This window comes from Hemiscyllium ocellatum, chromosome 21 (assembly GCF_020745735.1).
Source record: "Hemiscyllium ocellatum isolate sHemOce1 chromosome 21, sHemOce1.pat.X.cur, whole genome shotgun sequence".
In the NCBI taxonomy this organism is placed as follows: domain Eukaryota; kingdom Metazoa; phylum Chordata; class Chondrichthyes; order Orectolobiformes; family Hemiscylliidae; genus Hemiscyllium; species Hemiscyllium ocellatum.
Window position 1 is genome coordinate 54,160,265 of NC_083421.1, and position 21,333 is coordinate 54,181,597.

Sequence of the window (21,333 nt, forward strand, 5' to 3'; positions counted from 1 at the left end):
ATTTCAAGTAAAGACTTTCCTTGGAATAAAGAGGTCAATTCAGCACCAAATTGAGTAACCACCAAATCCCTCCCCCTCCATCCATCCCCCTTCCAGGCATAGACACACATACAGTGCACAATTACTATACATATCTGATTGGCTGCAAGGTCAGTTGCTTTAAAAATGTTGGTCCCTCCTTTATCTCCAACAAGCTTCCACTGTGTGTGCCGTACTTCACTTCAGTCTCGACTTGTCCCTTCTGACTGCACCATTCTATCCAGCTCTCCACAGCATTCTTCTCATCACTTGACCTTAACCCCTTCTGATGTCCAGAGTTCCCTTAGAGAAGCAACTGAAGCTCAGCTTGTTCAAAACTGATACAAGGCTCCCACTGTCCTTAGTTGTCTGAGACACTCCAGCCATTGACTGTCAGATCCGTTTTCAGAGTTTCCAAAAGAGGAGACAAGTCTGCGGGGTTTATTTCAGTAACAGCGCCGGAGAGATCTGCTCCATACCTGGGACACAGGCTCACAACCAACAGGTACTTCTAAACTGACAGCAAACTCTCTAGATTTTAATGAAAGTAGTTTGCATGTTCTTGCCTAAGTATGTTTAAGCAATACTAGTTACCAATGAGATTCATACTCCTGTAAGGAGGGGATTTGTAGACTACCTAACCTTATCAAATCAGCACAGAGAATTTGCTTTAAAAAATAACCTGGAAAATGTAATTATAATGAAGAAATCATATATGTCTCCTAATTTAATTAATTTTAATAAATTTTAGTTGTGCTAATTTTCTTCTTTCATTCTCAATGTGGCTTACTCTACCTTGCGTACAGTGGCATGTCTACCAAAGAATAGCCACTTTGGTGAGATGCCAACAAGCTTCTGGTGCCCACATTAATGTATCATACTTTGACTCTAGCAAAAGAGAGGGAAAGTGGGCAGGAACATTGGGAGAAACAGGAAGGAAAATGCTGGCCAGTTTTTGTCTTTGTCACTTTCATCTAATGTCCCTACAGATGTCCCTTGGGCAAGTTACAGACTAATTCACAGGATATTTTAACTGGACACAAATACACTTTGTAGGAAGATAGAATTGACTGGGGCTTAGTGCGTTAAGGTTTGGAGTAATACTCTGTTTTGTATTGGATCTATTATTTAATAAATACCAGATTGTTGTTTAGTTTAAACGCCTCTGTAGATGTACATCATTGTAAGCAGTTCAGTAGCTTGTGCATATTTGTCATTTAATTTAAAAAACCATGCCAGAATCAATATCTATCATTATTAAAGGAACTCTCATACCACTGGGCTGTACTCTTATATGAATGCTTATGAGAAGGAGATTGCTGTAAGTTCCTACAAGCCTCTTTTGAAAGATCTCAATTCCACGAATCATTTTTAGATAATTATTCGGTTTCCGTAGGCCTTATTTGTCAGTTTATTCCACAAGTCTATTAGTCTTTTGAAGTATGAAATAGAGTTTCCTTTTTCTCTTCTTCAGTTTCATATTTTTGAATTCAGTCCATTGAGTATAGAAGTTGGCATGTCACTTTGCAGCTGTATAGAACATTGGCAAGGCCACTTATAGAATACTACATTCAATTTTGGTCTCCCTGCTGTAGGAAAAATGTTGTTAAACTTAAAAGACCTCAAAAAAGATTTACAAGGATTGGAGGGGTTGGAGGGTTTGGGTTTTAGGGAGAGATGAATTGGCTGGGGCTTTTCTCTCTGGAACATCAGAGGCTGAAGGGTGACCTTACAGAGGCTTATAGAAGAGTGAGGGACATGGATAGGGTGAATAGCCAAGGTCTTTTCCCCTGAAATGGGGGAGTCCAAAGCTGGAGGGCATATGTTTAAGGTGAAAGGGGAAAGATTTAAAAGACATCTAAGGAGCAACTTTTCCCCTAGAGAGTGTTGCATGTCTATACATGTCTATAATGAACTGCCAGAGGAAATGGTGGAAACTGGTACAATTACAACACTTAAAAGGCACCTGGTTGGGTACCTGAATAAGAAAGGTTAGACCAAGTGCTGGCAAATGGAACCAGATCAGTGTAGGATATCTTGTTGGTGCAGACAAATTGGACCAAAAGGTCTATTTCCGTGCTGTACATCTCTATGACTCTGTAACTTTTAAGCGTTTGAGCCTTTACAATCTTGAAAGTTCCAATTGCTTTCTTAACATCTTCACTACCGTATAACTTAAATTTTTAATTTGGATTTATTTTCTTTGCTTCTCTGCATCCTTTAACTAAACAATATCCTTCTTATTATAAAATTCCCAGAATTACTGCCAATACTTAGTTGTCATAGTGAGATACAATACACAGTTAGTTGTCAACAGATTTTCCCGTTACATTTCAAACACTTTGCGCACCTCATAAAATTGGTTCATTACAAACTCGTTTAAATTAATTTCCAGACAAGGTATTGAAGTTATGTGTTTTGATATATGAGAAATGATTTCCCTCAGAATTGTCAGATCTTGAAATTCTTACTTAAAAAATGTTGATTCTATAATTAATTTAGAAGTAGTGTTGGTCAAGGGCTTGGGGATGAGGAACTTTCAGGGCTTTGGACAAAATGCAGAGGTTGGGGGATGAAGACAACTACTTTTTCAATGGGACAATGAAAAGCAGAAATGGTTCCTTCTGTGCAGTAGGTTTCAATGACTCCGTTAAAACTTTCTTTATGAAGCTGAAAACAAGTCATGATGTAAGAAAACCCTATTGAATAGACTGTGCTATTGGCATTGCAAACAGAGATCTAATGTCTCTCCACAGTATGGGAGAAGACTGAGACTGAAGATGCACAGGGGTTTGGAGGTCATGCTATAGTTGTACAAGACATTGGTAAGTCACTTTGGAATGCTGTATGCAATTATGGTCTCCCTGCTGCAGGAAGGAAGTTGTGAAACTTGAAAGGGTTCAGAAAAGATTTAAAAGGATGTTGCAAGGGTTGGAGGATTTGAGCTATAGGGGGAGGCTGAATAGGTTGGGACTATTTTCCCTGAAGCGTCGGAGGCTGAGCGGTGACCTTATAAAGGTTTATAAAATCATGAGGAGCATGGATAGGATAATTAGACAAGGTCTTTCCCCTGGAGTGGGGGAGTCCAAAACTAGGGGGCGTAGATTTAAAGTGACAGGAGTAAGATTTTAAAGGGACCTAAGGGGCAACATTTTCTCGCAGAGGGTGGTGCATGTATGGAATGACCTGTCAGGGGAAGTGGTAGAGGCTGGTACAATTACAGCATTTAAAAGGCATCTGGATGAATATATGAATAGGAGGGGTTTAGAGAGATATGGGCCAAATGCTGGCAAATGGGACTAGATTTATTTCGGATATCTGGTTGGCAGAGCCCATTTGGACCAAAGGGTCTGTTTCCATGCTGTACACCTCTATGACTGTATGAATCTATGTGCCTGGCTCACTCTTGTGTCTTAGACTTGCGTTCCAAGCATTGCTAGTGGAGGGCTTTGGACAGGACAGCCACCCACTTCCTTATAGCTCAACTGTTGCCTGCAGAAAACTATTTATGGTTTAAGTAGTACAGTTAGCTCCGAACATATTCATGTTCTCTGTTTCACACTTGCAACTAATGCACTGTGTAAAATAAACAGGTCTGTGTTAAACAATCTATGTTAAAATAGTCTGGAAAAAGATTTTTCACAGACATTCATCGGTGCCTTACCTGATGAAATGATGCAGAGAAACAACATATGAATGTACTTGCAAAATGTAAATTAATTTAATGATTTAAATTCTTAGCAATGTCCCATTCATTACTTATTTCTCAAACAAATTCATGAAAATGGACTAATCAATGATTCTTACATTACTGCACAAAATTCACTGCTGCAGGAAAATGACCACAAAGGGCCTACATAGTCCTGACATTGTGAAGTCTCCATCCAGTCATTATTAAGGAGTACTCATGATGGCACGTAAAGGGGTAATTCTCCACAACTGAAGGGTTCCATGCTGCCTCTGCTCTAAGTGCATCAAAACACTGAGTTGCTAAATTATACTTAGGTTGTGAAAGGTGCTATACAAATGCAAATCTGTTCTTTAATATCCTATGTGCGCATGTCTCCCTATGGTTAATTGCAGCCTTCTGTTTTTATTAAATGTATGTTTCTGATATATAGCTTTATGATATTTTAACTGGAATCTTGTACTGAATCTTGCCCATTATTATCACAGCTTGTGATAACACTGGCTTTCTGGGTGGCTTCTTTTGTATTTTTAAGTCAGGGCCTGTTGGTACTGTGTGGGGATAAAACTCAATGGGAACCTGCTCTCCAGGGATCAGCACTGAGTTTACAGGCCTGTATAATTTGACCTTTACATCTCAAAGGTCTTCAGCTAGTTTATAAGGATTGTCGTGTCATTAAGAGTCTGCAATGTCCATTTGTAGTCTTAGTAATTAATTCTGAGAATGTGGACAGTAGTCAAATAATGTGACTGAGAGCTTACATTGTCTTCCTTGTAAAGAACCTTAGGCAGAGAGAAAGCTTTGCTGCAGTGACTGTCCATCTCCTGCACTGCCAGACACATGCATCACGGCTCATCAGTGTTTTTACAGCTCCCTTAATCATCTACGGCGGATAGACTTCTGGTTTTGAAGCAGGCAGTGGGGTTTTGTAGTGGACCAAGTAGTTTTGGAGTGGACCATCTGGTTTAGTAGCGAGTAGTTGGTTCAGTAGTGGACAATCTGGTTTTGTAGCGGACAGCCCAGTTTACCAACAGACAGTGTAGGTTTGTAATGGACTGTCCATTTTTCAGCTGGTCTGGCCATTATCTGGGACCAGAATGTTCCACAATAGTATTTTGAATCTTAGCCCTCTCAGTAAAGCAATGACTAGGCTTTATGCTTGACTCCCTCCCTATCTATATCAGCTTCGATGCAACTTGGAAGCAAGAGTAAGGTTTTTCTGATACAGTTTTTGTATTTAATTTACAACCTGCTCCCCGCTGACTGCCCAATAGAAAGGAATCTCCAAATAGGATGCTGCCACTGTGTACGTGTTCTCATTACCTGGCACGTGTCACTAGGGTGGCTGGTTTCAATGCCGCTCAGTACTGGCCCCCATGACCATTGTGCATTGCAATAAGTAGCACCCCTACCTCGGAGCCAAAAAAGCTCCACATTTGGATCCCAGTCCAGGCTTTGATAGTCATGGAAGATACATTTGTGACATGACCCAACAGGTTAATTATCAACCTGCACATCACTTCCAGCATATTTACAGCAAATGATAAGAAGTTCCACATTAGCCAGAAGGTGGTAGTACAACAGCCTCCCATGTGAAAGGACTTCAGGCAGAGGTTGTTGCCATGGGGTCCATGACAAATAGTTAGAGGGATGAGAGAAAGCGAGTGATAACCACTGCACTGCCTAACCTGTGGCACTCACATTATTCTGAATTGGAAGTGGGCTACTTATCTGGTTGTTGCTCTGATTGTTACGAATTGAATAACAGGGAGAGTTTGTAACAACAGATAGTGATCTGGTTTTGTACTGCCATAACTCTGCTGCAGATCAGGTGAGGCAATATTGAGGGTTATGTGAAGGTTGTTCAAGGAACAAATTGTGTGGAATAAATTACATGTGACTACGGTTTGTACTCAGTATCTTGCCTATTTCCTTGCCTTTCAGGTCTGCAAGGTTTGTGGGTGTATGTTATTTCATAGACTGAGGCAGAGATTGAAGTTGGATCAATTTACAGTCAGTCACTTTGAAAAGTGTATAAATCATGTGGGGAGATATTCCCATTTGGGGTCAACCTGACCTCAGTGTTGTGTAAACAATGAGTTCTCAGAATTCCCACATTCAGAGCAAAACTTTAGCTTTATTTATACTTTAAAATGCAGCAGCTGTCAATTTAACTTTGTGTCACTGATGGCACTAGGCTTCACTGTGGCATAACTTCAACTCAAAAAATATTCAATCCAACAGCTCGTCCAAAAATCAGGAGCTTGGAATTGGAATGAACTCACCACTTCTCTAACAAAGAAGCAACAGTATGTAACCTTCCCAGTGAGAAACTGTTATGCTCAAGCCACAATGTTCAATCTTTTCCTATCCATTCTGGAGTTGTCCTCCCTGGCTGGAATTATTCCTGGAGACTTGATCAAATGGTATCCTGATCCTGTGTTCCCTCTATGTGCACCATTTGATCACAAATGGTTTGATAATGTGATATCAGCAAGTTATATTGCATTTATCCTACATCTCCATTTGATTATCTTTCTGACATCAACATCCTGGAAGTTACCATTAACCAGACACCTAACTGAACACACAAATACTATAGTTACAAGAACAGATCCAAGTCTGGCAATTCTCTGGTGAGTATCTCACCTCCTAACTCCTCAATGTGAGTCCACCATTTACAAGGCAGGATTTTGATGAAATATCCTGTACTAGCTTGAATGGATGCAGCTCCAATAACACAAGATGCTCAACACCATCCAGGACAAAGCAGTTGTTTGATCATCATTCTATTGAGCACATTAAACATTCACTTCTTACATTACCAACACATAGTGGTAGCAGAGTGTACCATGTACAGAATACACGGCAGCAAATCATCAAACTTCAATAGCAGCTTCCGAACCTATGGCTTTTGCTGTATAGAAGGACAAGGGCAGGACATTACTACCTGCAGGTTTTTCTCCATGCTCTGCACCATCATGGAAATATATCACCCATCTTTCATTGTTGCTGGGTCAAAAGCCTGGAATTCTCTTCCGAATAGCACTGGACTGCACAATGGAAGGAGACTGCTCAACACCACCTCTTCAATTCTCACTTATGGAAGGATAACAAAGGATAACAACTGGCCCAGGCAGTGATGGTAACAATCTCAGAAAGAATAAAAATAGCTGTTGTGGATCAATAACCATTCATGGTGAATAACCCCATAATAGCTCTCAATACAAAAATCTTTCTCCTCTCTTCCCCTTTGGTTCTTCCAGTGTGAATCCTTGGTCTTTGTCTGTTGTCCTCCAGCTCCAACACCAGAAGAAACATGCTTTTACTATGCACCCATAATATGGACCCAGGTTTTGGTCAGCTTTACTGGTTGCTCCTCTCACAGTGCTATCTTCCCAGCTGCCCCATGCTGCTAATGTTCCCAGCCCTGCTGGAAATTATGCCTGCCCCACACTCTATTCACCTGTCCCTCCTTTTCCCACCGGGCAGAGGTGGGTACTGCAGATGCTGGAGATTAGAGTCAAGATTAGAGTGGTGCTGGAAAAGCATGGCAGATCTGGCAGCATCTGAGGAGCAGGAAAATTGATGTTTCGGGCAAAAGCCTTTCATGAGAAAGGGCTTCTGCTTGAAGCGTCAATTTTCCTGCTCCTCAGATGCTGCTCTCCCTTACCCTCTGCCTATTGCCACTCACTGTAGTGGTGAAGGGAATAATGGAGCCCATAGCATGAGGTTTCACTATGGTGACATCTTGGAGCAGGAGAGCGGGGGGGGGGGGGGGTGAAGGTGGGAATGAAGCTGCTATTGCTGTGAAAAATTTAAAGGACAGAGTTCTCCTAGGCCATAACTGGGGACTGCCAACCCATCCAGGAAGGTTGGCAACATTAATTCATTCCCAATGTGCAGAATTCACAGAAAGCAAGACTCATTATAAAGCATTCCAGCAAAGTGATCCCAGTGTGTGGTGTGTAATTATTAAATGGATGGAATTTGTAACACAGTACACCAGAAGTACATCGGTGCTATTAACTGTGAGAAGATTGAGCCATTCATAGAAATTGCTAGCAGTAAAGTTGAAATCTTTCCTTATTTTGTGGGATGCTGAACTATTTCTGTTCCCTTCACAGGCTACTTTTACTGTCAATTTGTAGAGCTGTGATAGCCAGAAAACAGACAACATCCCTCAACTATGTCCAGCATCCATATTTATCCCAAGCACGAGAAATACAGAGGTGAGAAATACAGAGGTAAGCAATCATCGGGGGCCCATAATAAGTTTCTGAGTAAAATAAGATTCTGAGAATGTGACCAGAATAACTCAGTCTAGGTTAATGCTTAATGTATAAAATATGTTGTGGGACAGGATTTAAATCCCACTCAGAGCCCAATAAATTCAAACCACTGGTGGGAGGTAAATCACTGAGTTTCTTGTTGTGTTCTCTATCTCTAGTGACACCAGAGACTACCTAATGAAACACAATCTGAGCAGTGCCAGGCAAACATTAATAATAATGCATTAGGTTCCCACACACAGTTCCAAAAAGAAAATTTAGGGAGCAGTTATCCAAATTTATCACTGTGACCATCTCTGAGCACAAAATGAAGAAGTTATGAATAATCTGAGAACCGGATCATTCAAGACCACAGGCCACAAGTATTTTGTGTTAGTTATTTGGGCAGAAATATGAATAATATTGTGTGACATGGTTCTATGCTGGAATACGTCACTTGGTATGACAAATATATACATACTTAGGGAGCCCTGAGAGTCAACCATATGAAATGAAGCTCAGTGCAAGCTGAAAGAACAGCATCTCGTTTTCCACTTGGGGACACTGGAGACGTCGATGTCAAATGTAATAATTTTAGGGCTTGAAGACTTTCTTCTATGTTCTTTACCCCCCCCCCACCCCAGTCCCTATCATTAAATGGGCTGCTTTCAGCAGACCCGATCCATTTTCACCTACAAATGGTCCCTATTATCAGCTTTACTTTCTCCTTGGCTTACCATTATCCATATCATTGTCTGCCTGTCTTTCTCTTTCTCTGGGCTCTGTCTCTGCTTATTGTGTACTCACCACTCCACCCCACCCCACCCCAACCCATATATACCATCTTTTTTCCAGCTATCATCAGTTCTGGAGAAGGGTCAATGGACCTGAAATATTAACTCTGCTTTCTCTCTATAGTTGCTAGATTGATACGTGGAACGAGTGGATTGTCTTATGAGGATAGGTTGGACAAGCTGGATTTGTTCTTACTGGTGTTATAAGAGTGAGGGGTGACCCAAGTGAAGTGTATGAAATCTTGAATTGTCATGACAAGATACACTTGGGAAAGATGTTTCATCTTGTAGATCAGTGCAGAACTTGGAGAATTGCTTTAAAATTAGAACATTAAAAATCGGAGCAGGCATAGCTCATTGGCCCCTTAGGTCTATTCCAGCATATGTTGGCTGATCTGCCCCAGGCCTCAGTTCCTCTTTCCTGCCAATTCTTTATATTCCTCAATTCCTTGATATTGTAAGGTTGTTCCACCTCCTCTTTAAATATTTAAGTGATCTAGCCTTACAGCTCTCTGGATAAGAGAATTCCAGACACTCACGACATTCTGAGAAAAGAAATTCCTTGTACCTAAGTTTGAAATGAATGCCCCCTTATTCTGGAACTACATCCCCTAGTTCACTAGTGGAACATTATCAAACATTGATCCATTCAAGCCTGCTCAGTCTTCTACTTTTCATTGGGATCACCATTGGGATCAGCTTTAATGCATAAATGTGTAATCTGTTTAGCTGTTCTTAATAGTTCAGTCCCTTTATCCCAGGAATTATTCTTGTGAATCTCTTTTGAATTGCCGTCTGTGGCAAGATATCCTTTCTTAAAGTACAGGGACCAAAACTCTACACAGGTCTACAAATGTGGCCTCACCAATACAGTTTTAGTAGAACTTCCCAATTTTTAAACTCCAACTTACTCACAATAAATTACGTGCTGCACTTGCATGCTAACTTTGTGTTTCATGTACAAGAATAACCAAATCAATCTGTGTTGCACTTTTATGCTAAATTTTGCCCTTTATTCCCTTATAAATTGCTTATTATCTCATCATGACATGCCCTCTTGCCTGTTTTTATATCATCTGCAAATTCAATACATTACACTCTGCTCTTCCTTCAAGTCAGTAATATAGATTGTAAAGAATTGAAACCCTATAACTGATCCTTGTGGCATTCCACTAGTTACAAAGGAAGGATGTTGTGAAACTTGAAAGGGTTCAGAAAAGATTTACAAGGATGTTACCAGGGTTGGAGGATTTGAGCTATAGGGAGAGGCTGAACAGGCTGGGGCTGTTTTTCCCTGGAGCGTCAGAGGCTGAGGGGTGACCTTATAGAGGTTTACAAAATTATTAGGGGCATGGATAGGATAAATAGACAAAGTCTTTTCCCTGCGGTGCGGGAGTCCAGAACTAGAGGGCATAGGTTTAGGTTGAGAGGGGGAAGACATATAAGAGACCTAAGGGGCAACGTTTTCACAGAAAGTGCTACGTGTATGGAATGAGCTGCCAGAGGAAGTAGTGGAGGCTGGTACGATTGCAACATTTAAAAGGCATTTGGATGGCTATATGAACAGGAAGGGTTTGGAGGGATATGGGCCGGGTGCTGGTAGGTGGGACTAGAATGAGTTGGGATATCTGGTCAGCATGGACTATGCTCTACATCTCTATGACTCTATGACTCTATAACATTTTATGTAGCATTTTATTGACCACTTTCACTGTCCCCTACATCTCCCAGTTTCCTTTTATCAATTCTGCTTGTTACATCCTCAAAGAACTCGAGTAAATTTGTCAATGATTTCTGTTTGACAAAGCCATGTTGATTCTGTCTGACTACATTAAGCTCTTCTCATTATTCTTCTATTTCTTCCTTCGTAATGGAGTTCAGCATTTTACCAATGATAAACATCAGGTTAACTGACCTTTAATTTCCTGCTTTCTGTCGTCTTCTCTTCTTGAACGGGAGTGTCATGTTAATGGCTTCCAAACTGCTCGGCCCCTCCCAGAATCCAATGAGTTCTGGAAAATTTCAAACAAGGCATAGACCATCTCTGCAGCCACTTCCTTTAAAACCCTTTGATGCAGGCCATCAGATCCTGGTGACTTGTCTGCCATTAGTCCCATTAGTTTGTCAAATAGTTTGTCCGATGTGATAGAGATCTGTTACAAGATCTTTCTTCTTGAAATACAGTAAGGTTTTCAATCGCCAGGGCCAGACAGGATCTATCCCAGGATACTGTGAGAGGCAAGAGAGGAAATAGCTGGGGCCTTAACAGATAGGTTTACATCCTCTTTGGCCTCCAGCAAAGTTCCAGAAGACTGGAGAAAAGCTAATGTTGTACTTTTGTTTCAGTAAGGAAACAGGGATAATCCAGGTAATTACAATATAGTGAGCCTGATGTCAGTGATGGGGAAGCTGTTGGAAAATGTGCTGAAAGACAGGACTTATTCGCATTTGGAAGCAAATGGACTTGTTTGTGATCAACAGCACAAGTTTATGCGGGGAAGGTCATGTCTCACCAACTTGATTAAGCTTTCTGAGTAGGTGACAAGATTGATTATTGGGATAAGGGCAGAGGATGTTATCTTCATGATTTTGTAAGACATTTGATAAGGTACCTCATGGCAGGCTTGTACAAAAAGTCGAGTCTACTGGGATCCAGGGTGAGCTGGCTAGATGGATACAGAACTGGCTTGGTCATAGAAGACAGAGAATAGTGGTGGAAGAGTGATTTTTGGAATGGTAATTGGTAACTTGTGGAGTTCTGCAAGGATTAGCGCTGGGACCTTTATATATAAAATGATCTGGAGGAAAATGCAGGTGGTCTGATTTGTGGATGACAGCAAAATTGGCAGAGTTGCAAATAATGAGGTGAATTGTCAAATGATACAGTGGGATATAGATAGTTTGCAGATTTGGACAGAGATATCTGGACAAATGGAAGGTGATGCATTTTGGAAGATCAAATCCAGGTGCAAATTATACAATAAATGGCAGAACCCTTAGGAGCATTGACATACAGAAGGATCTGGGTGTATAGGTCTACAGATTCCTGAAAGTGGCAAGACAGGTGAATACATTGGTCAAGAAGGCATATAGCACACTTGCCTTCATTGGCCGGGGCATTGAATATAAAACTTGGCAATTTGTGTTACAGCTGACAAACTTTAGTTAAGCCACATTTGGAATATTGTGTGCAGTTCTGGTCACCACACTACCAGTCACCTGGTCTGGAGGGCTTAAGGTATGAGGAGAGGTTGGATAAACTCGAATTGATTTCACTGGAAAGACAGAGGCTGAGTGGTGACCTGATAGAGGTGCATAAAATTATAAGAGGCATAGATGGAGTGGATAGTAGAAGGCTTTTTCCCAGAATGGAAAGGTCAACTACAAGAAGGTACGGGTTCAATATGAGAAGGGGAAAATTTAGGGGAAAAGTTTAGAAGTATCTTGTTAGACACATGAATGTGAGGTGAACAGAGGAATAGATACTGCATATGGCCAATACGTATTGGCTTTAAATAAGGATTAGGAAACAATGCAGACTTGCTGGGCTAAAGGGCCTGTTTCTTGTGCTGTATTGTATTATTATTGTATCATATTCTCATTAATAGCTTTGTTATCTGATATATTTAAAATGTTTATAGTTTCCTCTATGGTGAAGACCTATGCAAAATATTGCCTTAAATTATCTGCCACTTCCCCATTCCTCTTATTAATTCCCAAGGGTCCCTTACTTATCTTAGCTATTGCTTTTTCATATTTCCACAGAGCTCTTGCTCTTTGTTTTTATATTTCTTGTCAATTTAATTTCATAATCAATATTTGCGCTCTTTATTAGCTTTTTAGCCAACTGTTGCTGGCTGCTAAAAAGTACCCAATCCTCTGTTTTTTATGCCTTAGATTTTGATTGAATATTCTCATTGCTGCCTTTGTTAATCATAGGCAGTTAAACTTTAAAAATAGTTAACCTTTTTGACTGGAATAAATTTTTGCTGAGTGTTTTAAATATCTGCTTAAATGTCTGCCACTGCATATGCACTGACCTTCCCCTCAGTCTATGTTCCCAGCTAGTTTAAGATAATGCTTTCTCCACACATCTATAATGGCCCTTATTGATGACCTGATCTGAGACCTGAAACTGATTTGAAATTCTACAAAGTTGTGATTGCAACTCCTAGTGGATCCTGAACTACAAGGTCTGTTAGTAGTCCTACTTCATTACATATGAATAGATCTAAAATACGTTGTTCCTGGGTAGGTTCTGCTCTAAGAAACAAACCCTGATGCACTTCTATGCATCTATGTTACCCTCACTCTGCTAATTTGTCCAGTCAAAGTGCAGATTAAAATTACCCAGATAATTTTAATGCCTTTCTTATCTGTCCCTGTTATTTCCGAATTTATTCTTGGTCCTATAGTGAGGCAGTTCTTTGGGGGCTGTAGACAACTCCCCATCCATGACTTCTTTCTCTTACTATTCCTTAATTTCACCCAAACTCTACCAACATCACAATTCATATTGCAGTAATCGAGTTGCTCCCTCACTGTTGTCAGCTATGGCTTACTTGGTAAGCCATTGTCAGAAAGTACAAGTAAATCACTACTCACCGCCACAATGATACTTCCATTATTAACAAAGCAAACCAAGCTCCTTTTCCCTTTTACCTATTTCTCTGGAATGTTGAGTATCCTTCGGATATTGAATTACGACTACTTATCCCTCAAACATCACAAAAACAGGTGAACTAATCATTGTTGATTGCTGAATAAATTGTGCAAGTTGTCTGATGCTTTTCACATTGCAACATTTCTACACAAAAAGTGTCTGTAAAGTCCTTTGGGACAGTTTGAAGTTATGAAGAATGTTATGTAAATGTAAATCTGCCTTTCTGGCAGACTTCTGTGTGTTTACTTCACCGGGCTTAACAGAGTTCAGCTCTGGTAGTGACAGGCTGGAGTTCATCAGACTTTCAGCAGCACTGCAGCAACCCATAAAACACATCAATGACAATATCTTGTGCGGAGGTCAATGGCCGGGGAGCAGTAAAGAAGATTCAATACAAAGCATGTAACCTAAATAAAGAACATTTTCTTTTCCACATGGAACACACATTCGTTACCCCTCCACAGAACAAGATTGAAGAAGAAGGCCAAAGTTGAGAGTGGGAGATTCTCACTGAGCGATTAAACCACTGCGATTTAATAGGCAGGCTAATTTAATTAAGATATGAAGTTATAACTCAGGCATGTTGGTTGAGTGCAATGCAAGACTGTGATAGCTTAAAGAGAACAGCACAAACTCTTGCAGCTTCTACAAGTGCTTGCTACATACTGGCACCCGCCCTGCTCCGGTCCTTCCCTTTTCTGAAAGAAAGGGTAAAGAAATGTTAATTTTTGCAGCATTTCATAACATTTTCAGCACTTTGCCACCAATGAATACTATTTAAAAAGCAGCAGCTGTTATTTTGATGACAAATGTGGCCAATTTCAAAAGTAAAGTCTCAGTATTAGCAAATGACCAGTTGAAGTGGTTTTGTTGGAGCTGTCAAAAAAGGCATGTTCATCAGGACCCCAGGGTAATTATCTTGTTACCTTTTAAATTGTGCATGGATGTTTAAGTATGAGTGCAGGCAGATGGGTATTTCAGCTTAACGCTTCATCCCAAAGTCAGTGCCTTTAGCAATGCAGCATTCCCACAATGCAATCCTAAACTATGTTCTCAAGTCTGTAATGGGTGTTTGAAGCCATTGTATTCTGATTCAGAGATGAAAGTGTTATAAATGGAGCTGTGCTGAAGTTGCTGGTTTTTGTTTAGATTCAATACTTGGTCTGCAGTGAGTTAGCTGATCCTAGTTGAGGTCATCTTACAGAATAGGGCCTAGAGTTGGCTTTTTTTAGAATGGGTTTATATTTGCTTTTATTGCCCCAGGTCAAAGGAGGAAAACTGGCCAGCATTCCTTGTTTTCCCATCCTCTTTTCTTCCTGACATACTTCATAGAATCATAAAATAACACAGAACAGAAAGAAGCCACTCACCCTCCCGTGCTTTTTCTGGCCCTTTGGGTAAAGCTAGCCAAACTATTTTGATTCCCTTACCTTTCCTGTTAACTTTGTAGATTTTGAAAAGAATTAGAAACAGAATGTGCAGGGCTTCAGGAGCAAAGGCAGAGTGATGTGGGGTGAATTGCTCATCAGAGAGCTAGTATTGATGTAACAAGTCCAGTGGCCACCTCTACTGTACCCATTCTGTGATTCAATGAATTCACTTTCTAATATTAATATTACATTTATTGACATCACCCACTAAGGCGGCATATTCCAAATAACACCCTAATGAGAAAAAGTATTTTTCATGTTGCCTTCGGTACTTTTACCTTCAATCTTTGTCCTTTGGTTACTGCCCCCAACTGCCACTGGAGGCTGTTTCTCTTTATTTACTCAGATGTGCACATGTTTTTGATTAATTCCAGCTACAGGGCTCCAGCCTTTGTCATGCTTGTGGAGTGCTGTAATGAAATTCAGAAACTTTTTAAAGGGATCTCGTCATCTGTTCACAAATAGCAGACCATGAGATATCATCACTGTTTAAAATGAGAAAATGAAAGAGTCCCATCCTCATGGGATGGCGTTTATTTGCACCACTTGATGTAGTACAGCCCAGGAAGGTCATGGGTTCAGTTCCAGTTAGTAATGCATTAATCAGTCTCAGCTTTGAAGGCACTAATTGAAAACAGCGAGGCAGGGCAGGGTAGGTGGGGTGGAAATTAGCCATGGTTCCAAGCTCTTGATTATTATCCTGTATAGTCCTGAGAGAAAGTACATGCATTTGAGTCAAGACAGAAGCAGTGATATACTATGTAGTCAAATATCTCATGAACATTTGTCACCTGGGAAAATACTATATGCATGATTGTGGAGTCATTCCTCAGTCTTTAGGGGAGAGTGAAGCAAATACTTTCTCTCAATTCCTCAATGTTTCCAGTCATTGTGGATATTTTGCAATGTGTTTGCCCAATGTTGCTTGATATGCAGTCTAATATATATGAGAAAGAATGACATGGAGATTGTGCAAGTATATAACCAGGGAGGAAAGTAAGGGCAGTCAGAATAGTTACATATTCTTTGAAGCCTGGGTAATGAAGGAATTCCAGGATCAGTGCTGTGTATAGATGTTTATCCCAACACAATGTTGTCAACAATAATTTGTATTTATATAAAATATTTTAATTTATATTACACCTCTAAGACCTCAGGACATCTGAACAGACTCTACAGCCAACAAAGTAAAACAAAAGTATTTCCGTAGCGCAATCTCTGTTGTGATGTTGTAAGCGTCCTTGGTGTTGTAAATCATCCCAAGGCATTTTATAGCATTAACAATCAAACACGTTTAGACACTGAACTTTGAGATGTCAACTGTGATCAAGTCTATTCCTGTAAGTTTCATTATATGACTGGCCTCCATGTTTCAGCCATGAGTTGGCCAAGACATCCATTTCTCTATACCAATCAGAAAGCAAAAAGACTCACTAACCAATTGGTTCCTGTTTGACTACCAATCAGATAGCCTTTGTTTCTTCCCATTTTCAATATCCTTCTAATTGGCAAAGAGAAATGTTCAAAGAAGTATGCAAAACAATATTTTTGTTTAATAGCCTTGATTTTTCTCCAAGTTGTATGCAGCAGTATCCTGGAGATTGAACTCCAATTCTTGGAGATCTCAGAATGATCCTGGAGGATTGAAAACCCAGAGGTTGACCCAGGCAAATAAATATTAGGAGAGGTGGCCAAAAATGATGTCAAAGAAGTAGGAAAGAGAAGCAAGAGAGACAGTGAGACAATTCCAGAACTTGTGGCCAATGCTGTTGAAGATATAGCTGCCAATGGTAGAATGCTAACGATAGAAGTTGTTTGAGGTTCATCAGAGTAGCAGCTTTTGTTGGGCAATATAGTGAATGGAAAAGCAATTGATATCAGAAATGCAAGCAATTGCAATTATACAAAGCCTTTTCCTTCTGCATTTAAACATGATTCTAGTAATCAAAGACCTTCAGATCTAAGGCTATGGTATGGCATCTGACAAAGGAGTACTCTGAAAGCACTCTGTGATTTCAAATTTACCTGTTGGACCACAGCCTGGTGTCGTGTGACTTCTGACCCTATATAATTGAAGTATAGCTTCCCTACTTTTGTATTAAATAAACAATAATGCTCTTTATTTTTCCTAATTACTTGCTGTACTTGCATACTTACCTTTTAATAGTCACACTGTAGGACAACCAGATCCCTCTGCATCTCAAGAGCTCTGCAATCTCTTACCATTGAGATATTATGCTTCATTTTGTTCTCCTGCCAAAATAGACAACTTCATACTTTTGACGTTATATTCCATTTGCCAAACATTGGCTTCACAACTTATTTTCCTACTTATCTTTGTATCATCGGTAAATTTAACAACCATACCTCTGGTAGCTTCATCCACACATTAAATGAAAAGAATTGAGGCTTCAGCATTGTTTGCTTTGGCAAACCACTTGTTATGTCTTACCAAACAGAAAATTACCCATTTATGCCTTCTCTGCTTCCTGTTAGCTAGTCCATCTTGTAACCTTGATAATGTATTACACCAATAGCAAGAGTTTTTATTTTCCACAATGACGTTTGGCATGGCATCTTATCAAATGCTTTCTGAAGATCTAAGTGTAGTACATTCACAGTTCTGCTTTATTCTCAGTACATGTTACTTTCTCCAATAGCTCAAAAGAGAACATCAGAGAATAAATTGGTTAAACATGTTTTCTTTTCACAAATCTGTTTGTGGGGGTGGCATGGTTACTCAGTGATTAGCGCTGAGCTAATCACAGTGCCATGGACCCAGGTTTGATTTCAGCCTCAAGTGATTGCCTGTGTGGAGTTTGCATGTTCTCCTCTTGTCTGTGTGGGTTTCCTCCCACAGTCCAAAGATGTGCAGGTTAGGTGGATTGGCCATGCTAAATTACCCATAGTGTCCAAGGATGTGCCAGCCAGATGGATTAGCCATGGGAAATGCTGGGTTACAGGGATTGGGTAGGGGATGTGTTTGTCTGGTTGGGTTGCTCTCTGGATGGTCAGTAGAAACTCAATGGGCCAAATGGCCTGCTTCCATACTGTAGGAACTCCATGATTCTATGTTGACTCGATCTGATTATTTTGAATTCATTGAATTTCCCTGTAACCAAGTCATTAGTTTCTAATTTTCCCTATGACAGATGTTAAACTGACTGGCCTATATTTCCTATTATCTGTGTCCCTTTCTTTTTGAGTAAGGGATTTACATTAGCTAGTTTCCAGTTTAGTGGAACTTTCCCTAATCTTAGTGAATTTTGAAAAAGAAATAAAAGCAATGACTATCACACGGCTAGTTCTTCTAAACCCTAAGATGGAAACCATCAGGACCCAGGACTTGTTGCCATGAAGTTCCAACAATTTGTTAAGAGCTACTACCTTGGTGATAGTAAGTTTCTGGATGTCATCTATCCCTTCCAATTCCTAATAGCTTGCTATTTTTGAGATGTTATTTGCATCCTCTTCGGTCATGACTGACTAAAAACATTTATTCAATTCCTCTTCTCATTTTCCATTATTAATTCCCAGTCTCATGTTCTACTGTACTGACACTTACTTTGCTAAAAGGTTTCATTTTTAACTAGCTGTAGGAACTTCTACTATCTGCCTTTATATTTTAACTAGCTTTCTTTTATGCTCTAATGTTTGCTTTCTTATTAACATTTTAATCATTGTTTATTTTCTTTTATAATGTGTCAAATCTTTTGATCTGCTTTTGCACAATTATATGTTTACTCTTTCAGTTTTAATATTATCTTGAACCTTTTTAATTAACCATGGATAGGGAGTTCTCCCTTGTAATGTTTCTTTCCCTTTGACATGTATCTATTCTGTGCATTCTGAAATGTTTCCTTAGAAGAGGTTCAATTCCCGCCTCAGGCGACTGACTGTGTGGAGTTTGCACGTTCTCCCCGTGTCTGCGTGGGTTTCCTCCGGGTGCTCCGGTTTCCTCCCACAGTCCAAAGATGTGCGGGTCAGGTGAATTGGCCATGCTAAATTGCCCGTAGTGTTAGGTAAGGGGTATATGTATGGGTGGGTTGCGGGTCGGTGTGGACTTGTTGGGCCGAAGGGCCTGTTTCCACACTGTAAGTGATCTAATCTAAGTCTGTCACTATGTCTCTGTGTCTCTATTGGCCTATTCATTTAAGTTGCCAGAAACACTTCCTCAAGCTCTGTTTTCATGCCCCCAGAATTGCCCTTTTTAAAGTACAAAATATTAGATTTAGTCCCACTCTTCTTTCTTTAAAACTATACGTAAAATTCAATCATGTTATGATCACTGCTACTTAGAGGTACCTTCTTGAGAAGGTAATTAATTAATCTCGTCTTGTTGGTTAATACCAAGTCTAGTATAGTCTGCTGTCTGATTTGTCCAGAATTGCTGTCTTGCACAAACTATCCCAAGACATTTCATGAATTCCTCATCTAGGCTACTTTTGTCAATCTGATATCTCCCATCTATATGTAGACTAAAATCCCCCCATAATAATCGTTATATCCTTCTGACAAAATCTCATTATTTCTCTTTAATATCCTTCCCTGCCATGTGGTATTGACATAAATGGCAGATTTTAAAGACTGGATCTTGATAGATGATTGTTAACAGCTTGACCCCACTATCTGATTATGTTATCAGCTCCCCATGACAGTACCCAACTAAAATTAAACAGAATAATTTAAAAGAGTTTATTTAATATCATTAGTGAGGTGCTGGGAAATTTAAGAATGACAATGCCATCTGCTCAAGTGTAAATTGGCAGCCAATCCCATATTTATCTGATGATGAAGCCCTGAAATGTACAAATTCCTTACTGTTCAGTCTAATCTGCACAATGTCAAGTAGTCAAACCTCTTCATATGGACTCTTCCAGAATGAATGCAAAATTCTCATGCCTCAGTTAAACTGTCATTCAAATACTAACACACAAATATGAAGGGAGCTTTTCAGGAAATCTTATGTATCACTTGTCACTGCTGAGTTAATGAAGCACAAGCTAGATCTCACCATAAACAGCAAAGAATCCAAGCATATTTGTATATAAATTGCTTAATTTTTGTCAGGCTGAACTAATAATACTGGGTCAAAAAAGTTGGAAAAATGGGACCTCAAACTGTGGTTTGCAAATTCCTGGTCTCCACATCAGCTTAACATTACTCAGTGTTTGGTTATGGAATAGCTTTGTAAGAGTAAGGTTGGGTGGGGAATAGTTTATGGGAAGGTAAATAAATGGCAAGTAGTAAATTTCTAATTAAAATTTCCCACTCGATTGCAGTACTGAAGTCTTCAGGACTTGCTTCACAAATATCTGACTGTCTCTGAAGGATATCAAGAATTCTGTGAAAGCTGTGCTTGTTTTTAAATTGGTAATTCATATTTTGCATTTCATCCATGCCATTCTCTATACCCCATGTTCCTGGTAATTTGTACTCAATTGTTGGGAACCCAACTGAGCTCATGAAATCATTAACTGGGATAGAGTAGGGTGCATGTGGGGATTTGCAGTTCAAGGGTACTCAGTAGGAAAAAAATTGTACTTTTCAAGATCGTTTAATCAGAAACATTCTCTCTCAAGAGCTGCAGCTTTCTAAAGGGGCATCAGCATGGAACAGGGATCAGGTACCTTACTCAACCTCTCAAACTTGAGATGTTGCAGTGAGACATGATAAACATACATGCTTGCAGGACAAGTGAGTTACGGTGATATCTCTTTCATAGAGATGACTTATGTGCAGATAGTGCCAATGCTCCAGATGTCCCTGGAGTTTCCTGGAATTAAAGATTAACCTCAAAGATAACACTAAAAGCATGTCAGGAGATACATAAAACGGGCATTTAAAAATTTTCTTTTTAATTCAACACTTTCTATTAATATTAATTAATTATATACATTTTAAACTATTATTTAGAAAAATATCAGAAACAGGATCAGAGAATAAGAACATAGGAGGCCATTTGATCCTCTGACGTGTACAAGCTCTTTCAAAGGACAATCTAATTAGTCCCACTGCCTATATTTTCTCTATTGCCTTGCTGTTTGCATTCTAAATTCTACCCACACATTACGATAAAAAGGTCTGCCCTTACGATGTTGCAATCACCTTAAAGCTGTGTCCTCTAGTTATTGACCCTTCAGCTGTTGGAAAGAGTTCTCTTTACTTACTCTATCTAATCCTTTGTGAACTTCTGGGTATTACTACCAAATTTTCTCTTACTTTTCTCTGCTGTAAGGTGAACTACCCCAGCTAACCATGTAATTATATTATTTCACAAGTAGAACTGTGCTAAGTTAAAATTCTCCAAGATCTTTAGATCCTTCTTAAAATGTAGTGCCCAGAGTTGAACGCTGTAACTGAGCTGATGCTTTATGTAGGGTTAGCATTATTCCTTGGCTTTTGTACTCCATACATCTATAATGCTTAGGGTCACATTTATTTTATTGGAAACTGCTTTGTTAAGATG

The 21,333-nt window shown here is 39.7% G+C and overlaps 1 protein-coding gene across 2 annotated transcripts in view; it reads left to right on the forward strand.

Moving 5' to 3' along the window:
• The first annotated feature begins 214 nt into the window (after positions 1–214).
• Positions 215–21,333, forward strand: part of LOC132825890 (SH2 domain-containing protein 3C-like) — a 185,818-nt gene continuing 164,699 nt past the window's right edge. The window contains exons 1-2 of one of the 2 annotated variants that reach the window (XM_060841497.1): positions 215–523; positions 7,834–7,953. In XM_060841497.1, the coding sequence (XP_060697480.1) occupies positions 7,896–7,953 (58 nt within the window). In that variant the 5' untranslated portion in view covers positions 215–523; positions 7,834–7,895. The remainder of the gene's footprint in view (positions 524–7,833; positions 7,954–21,333) is intronic. The other variant, XM_060841498.1, reaches the window with a different exon arrangement.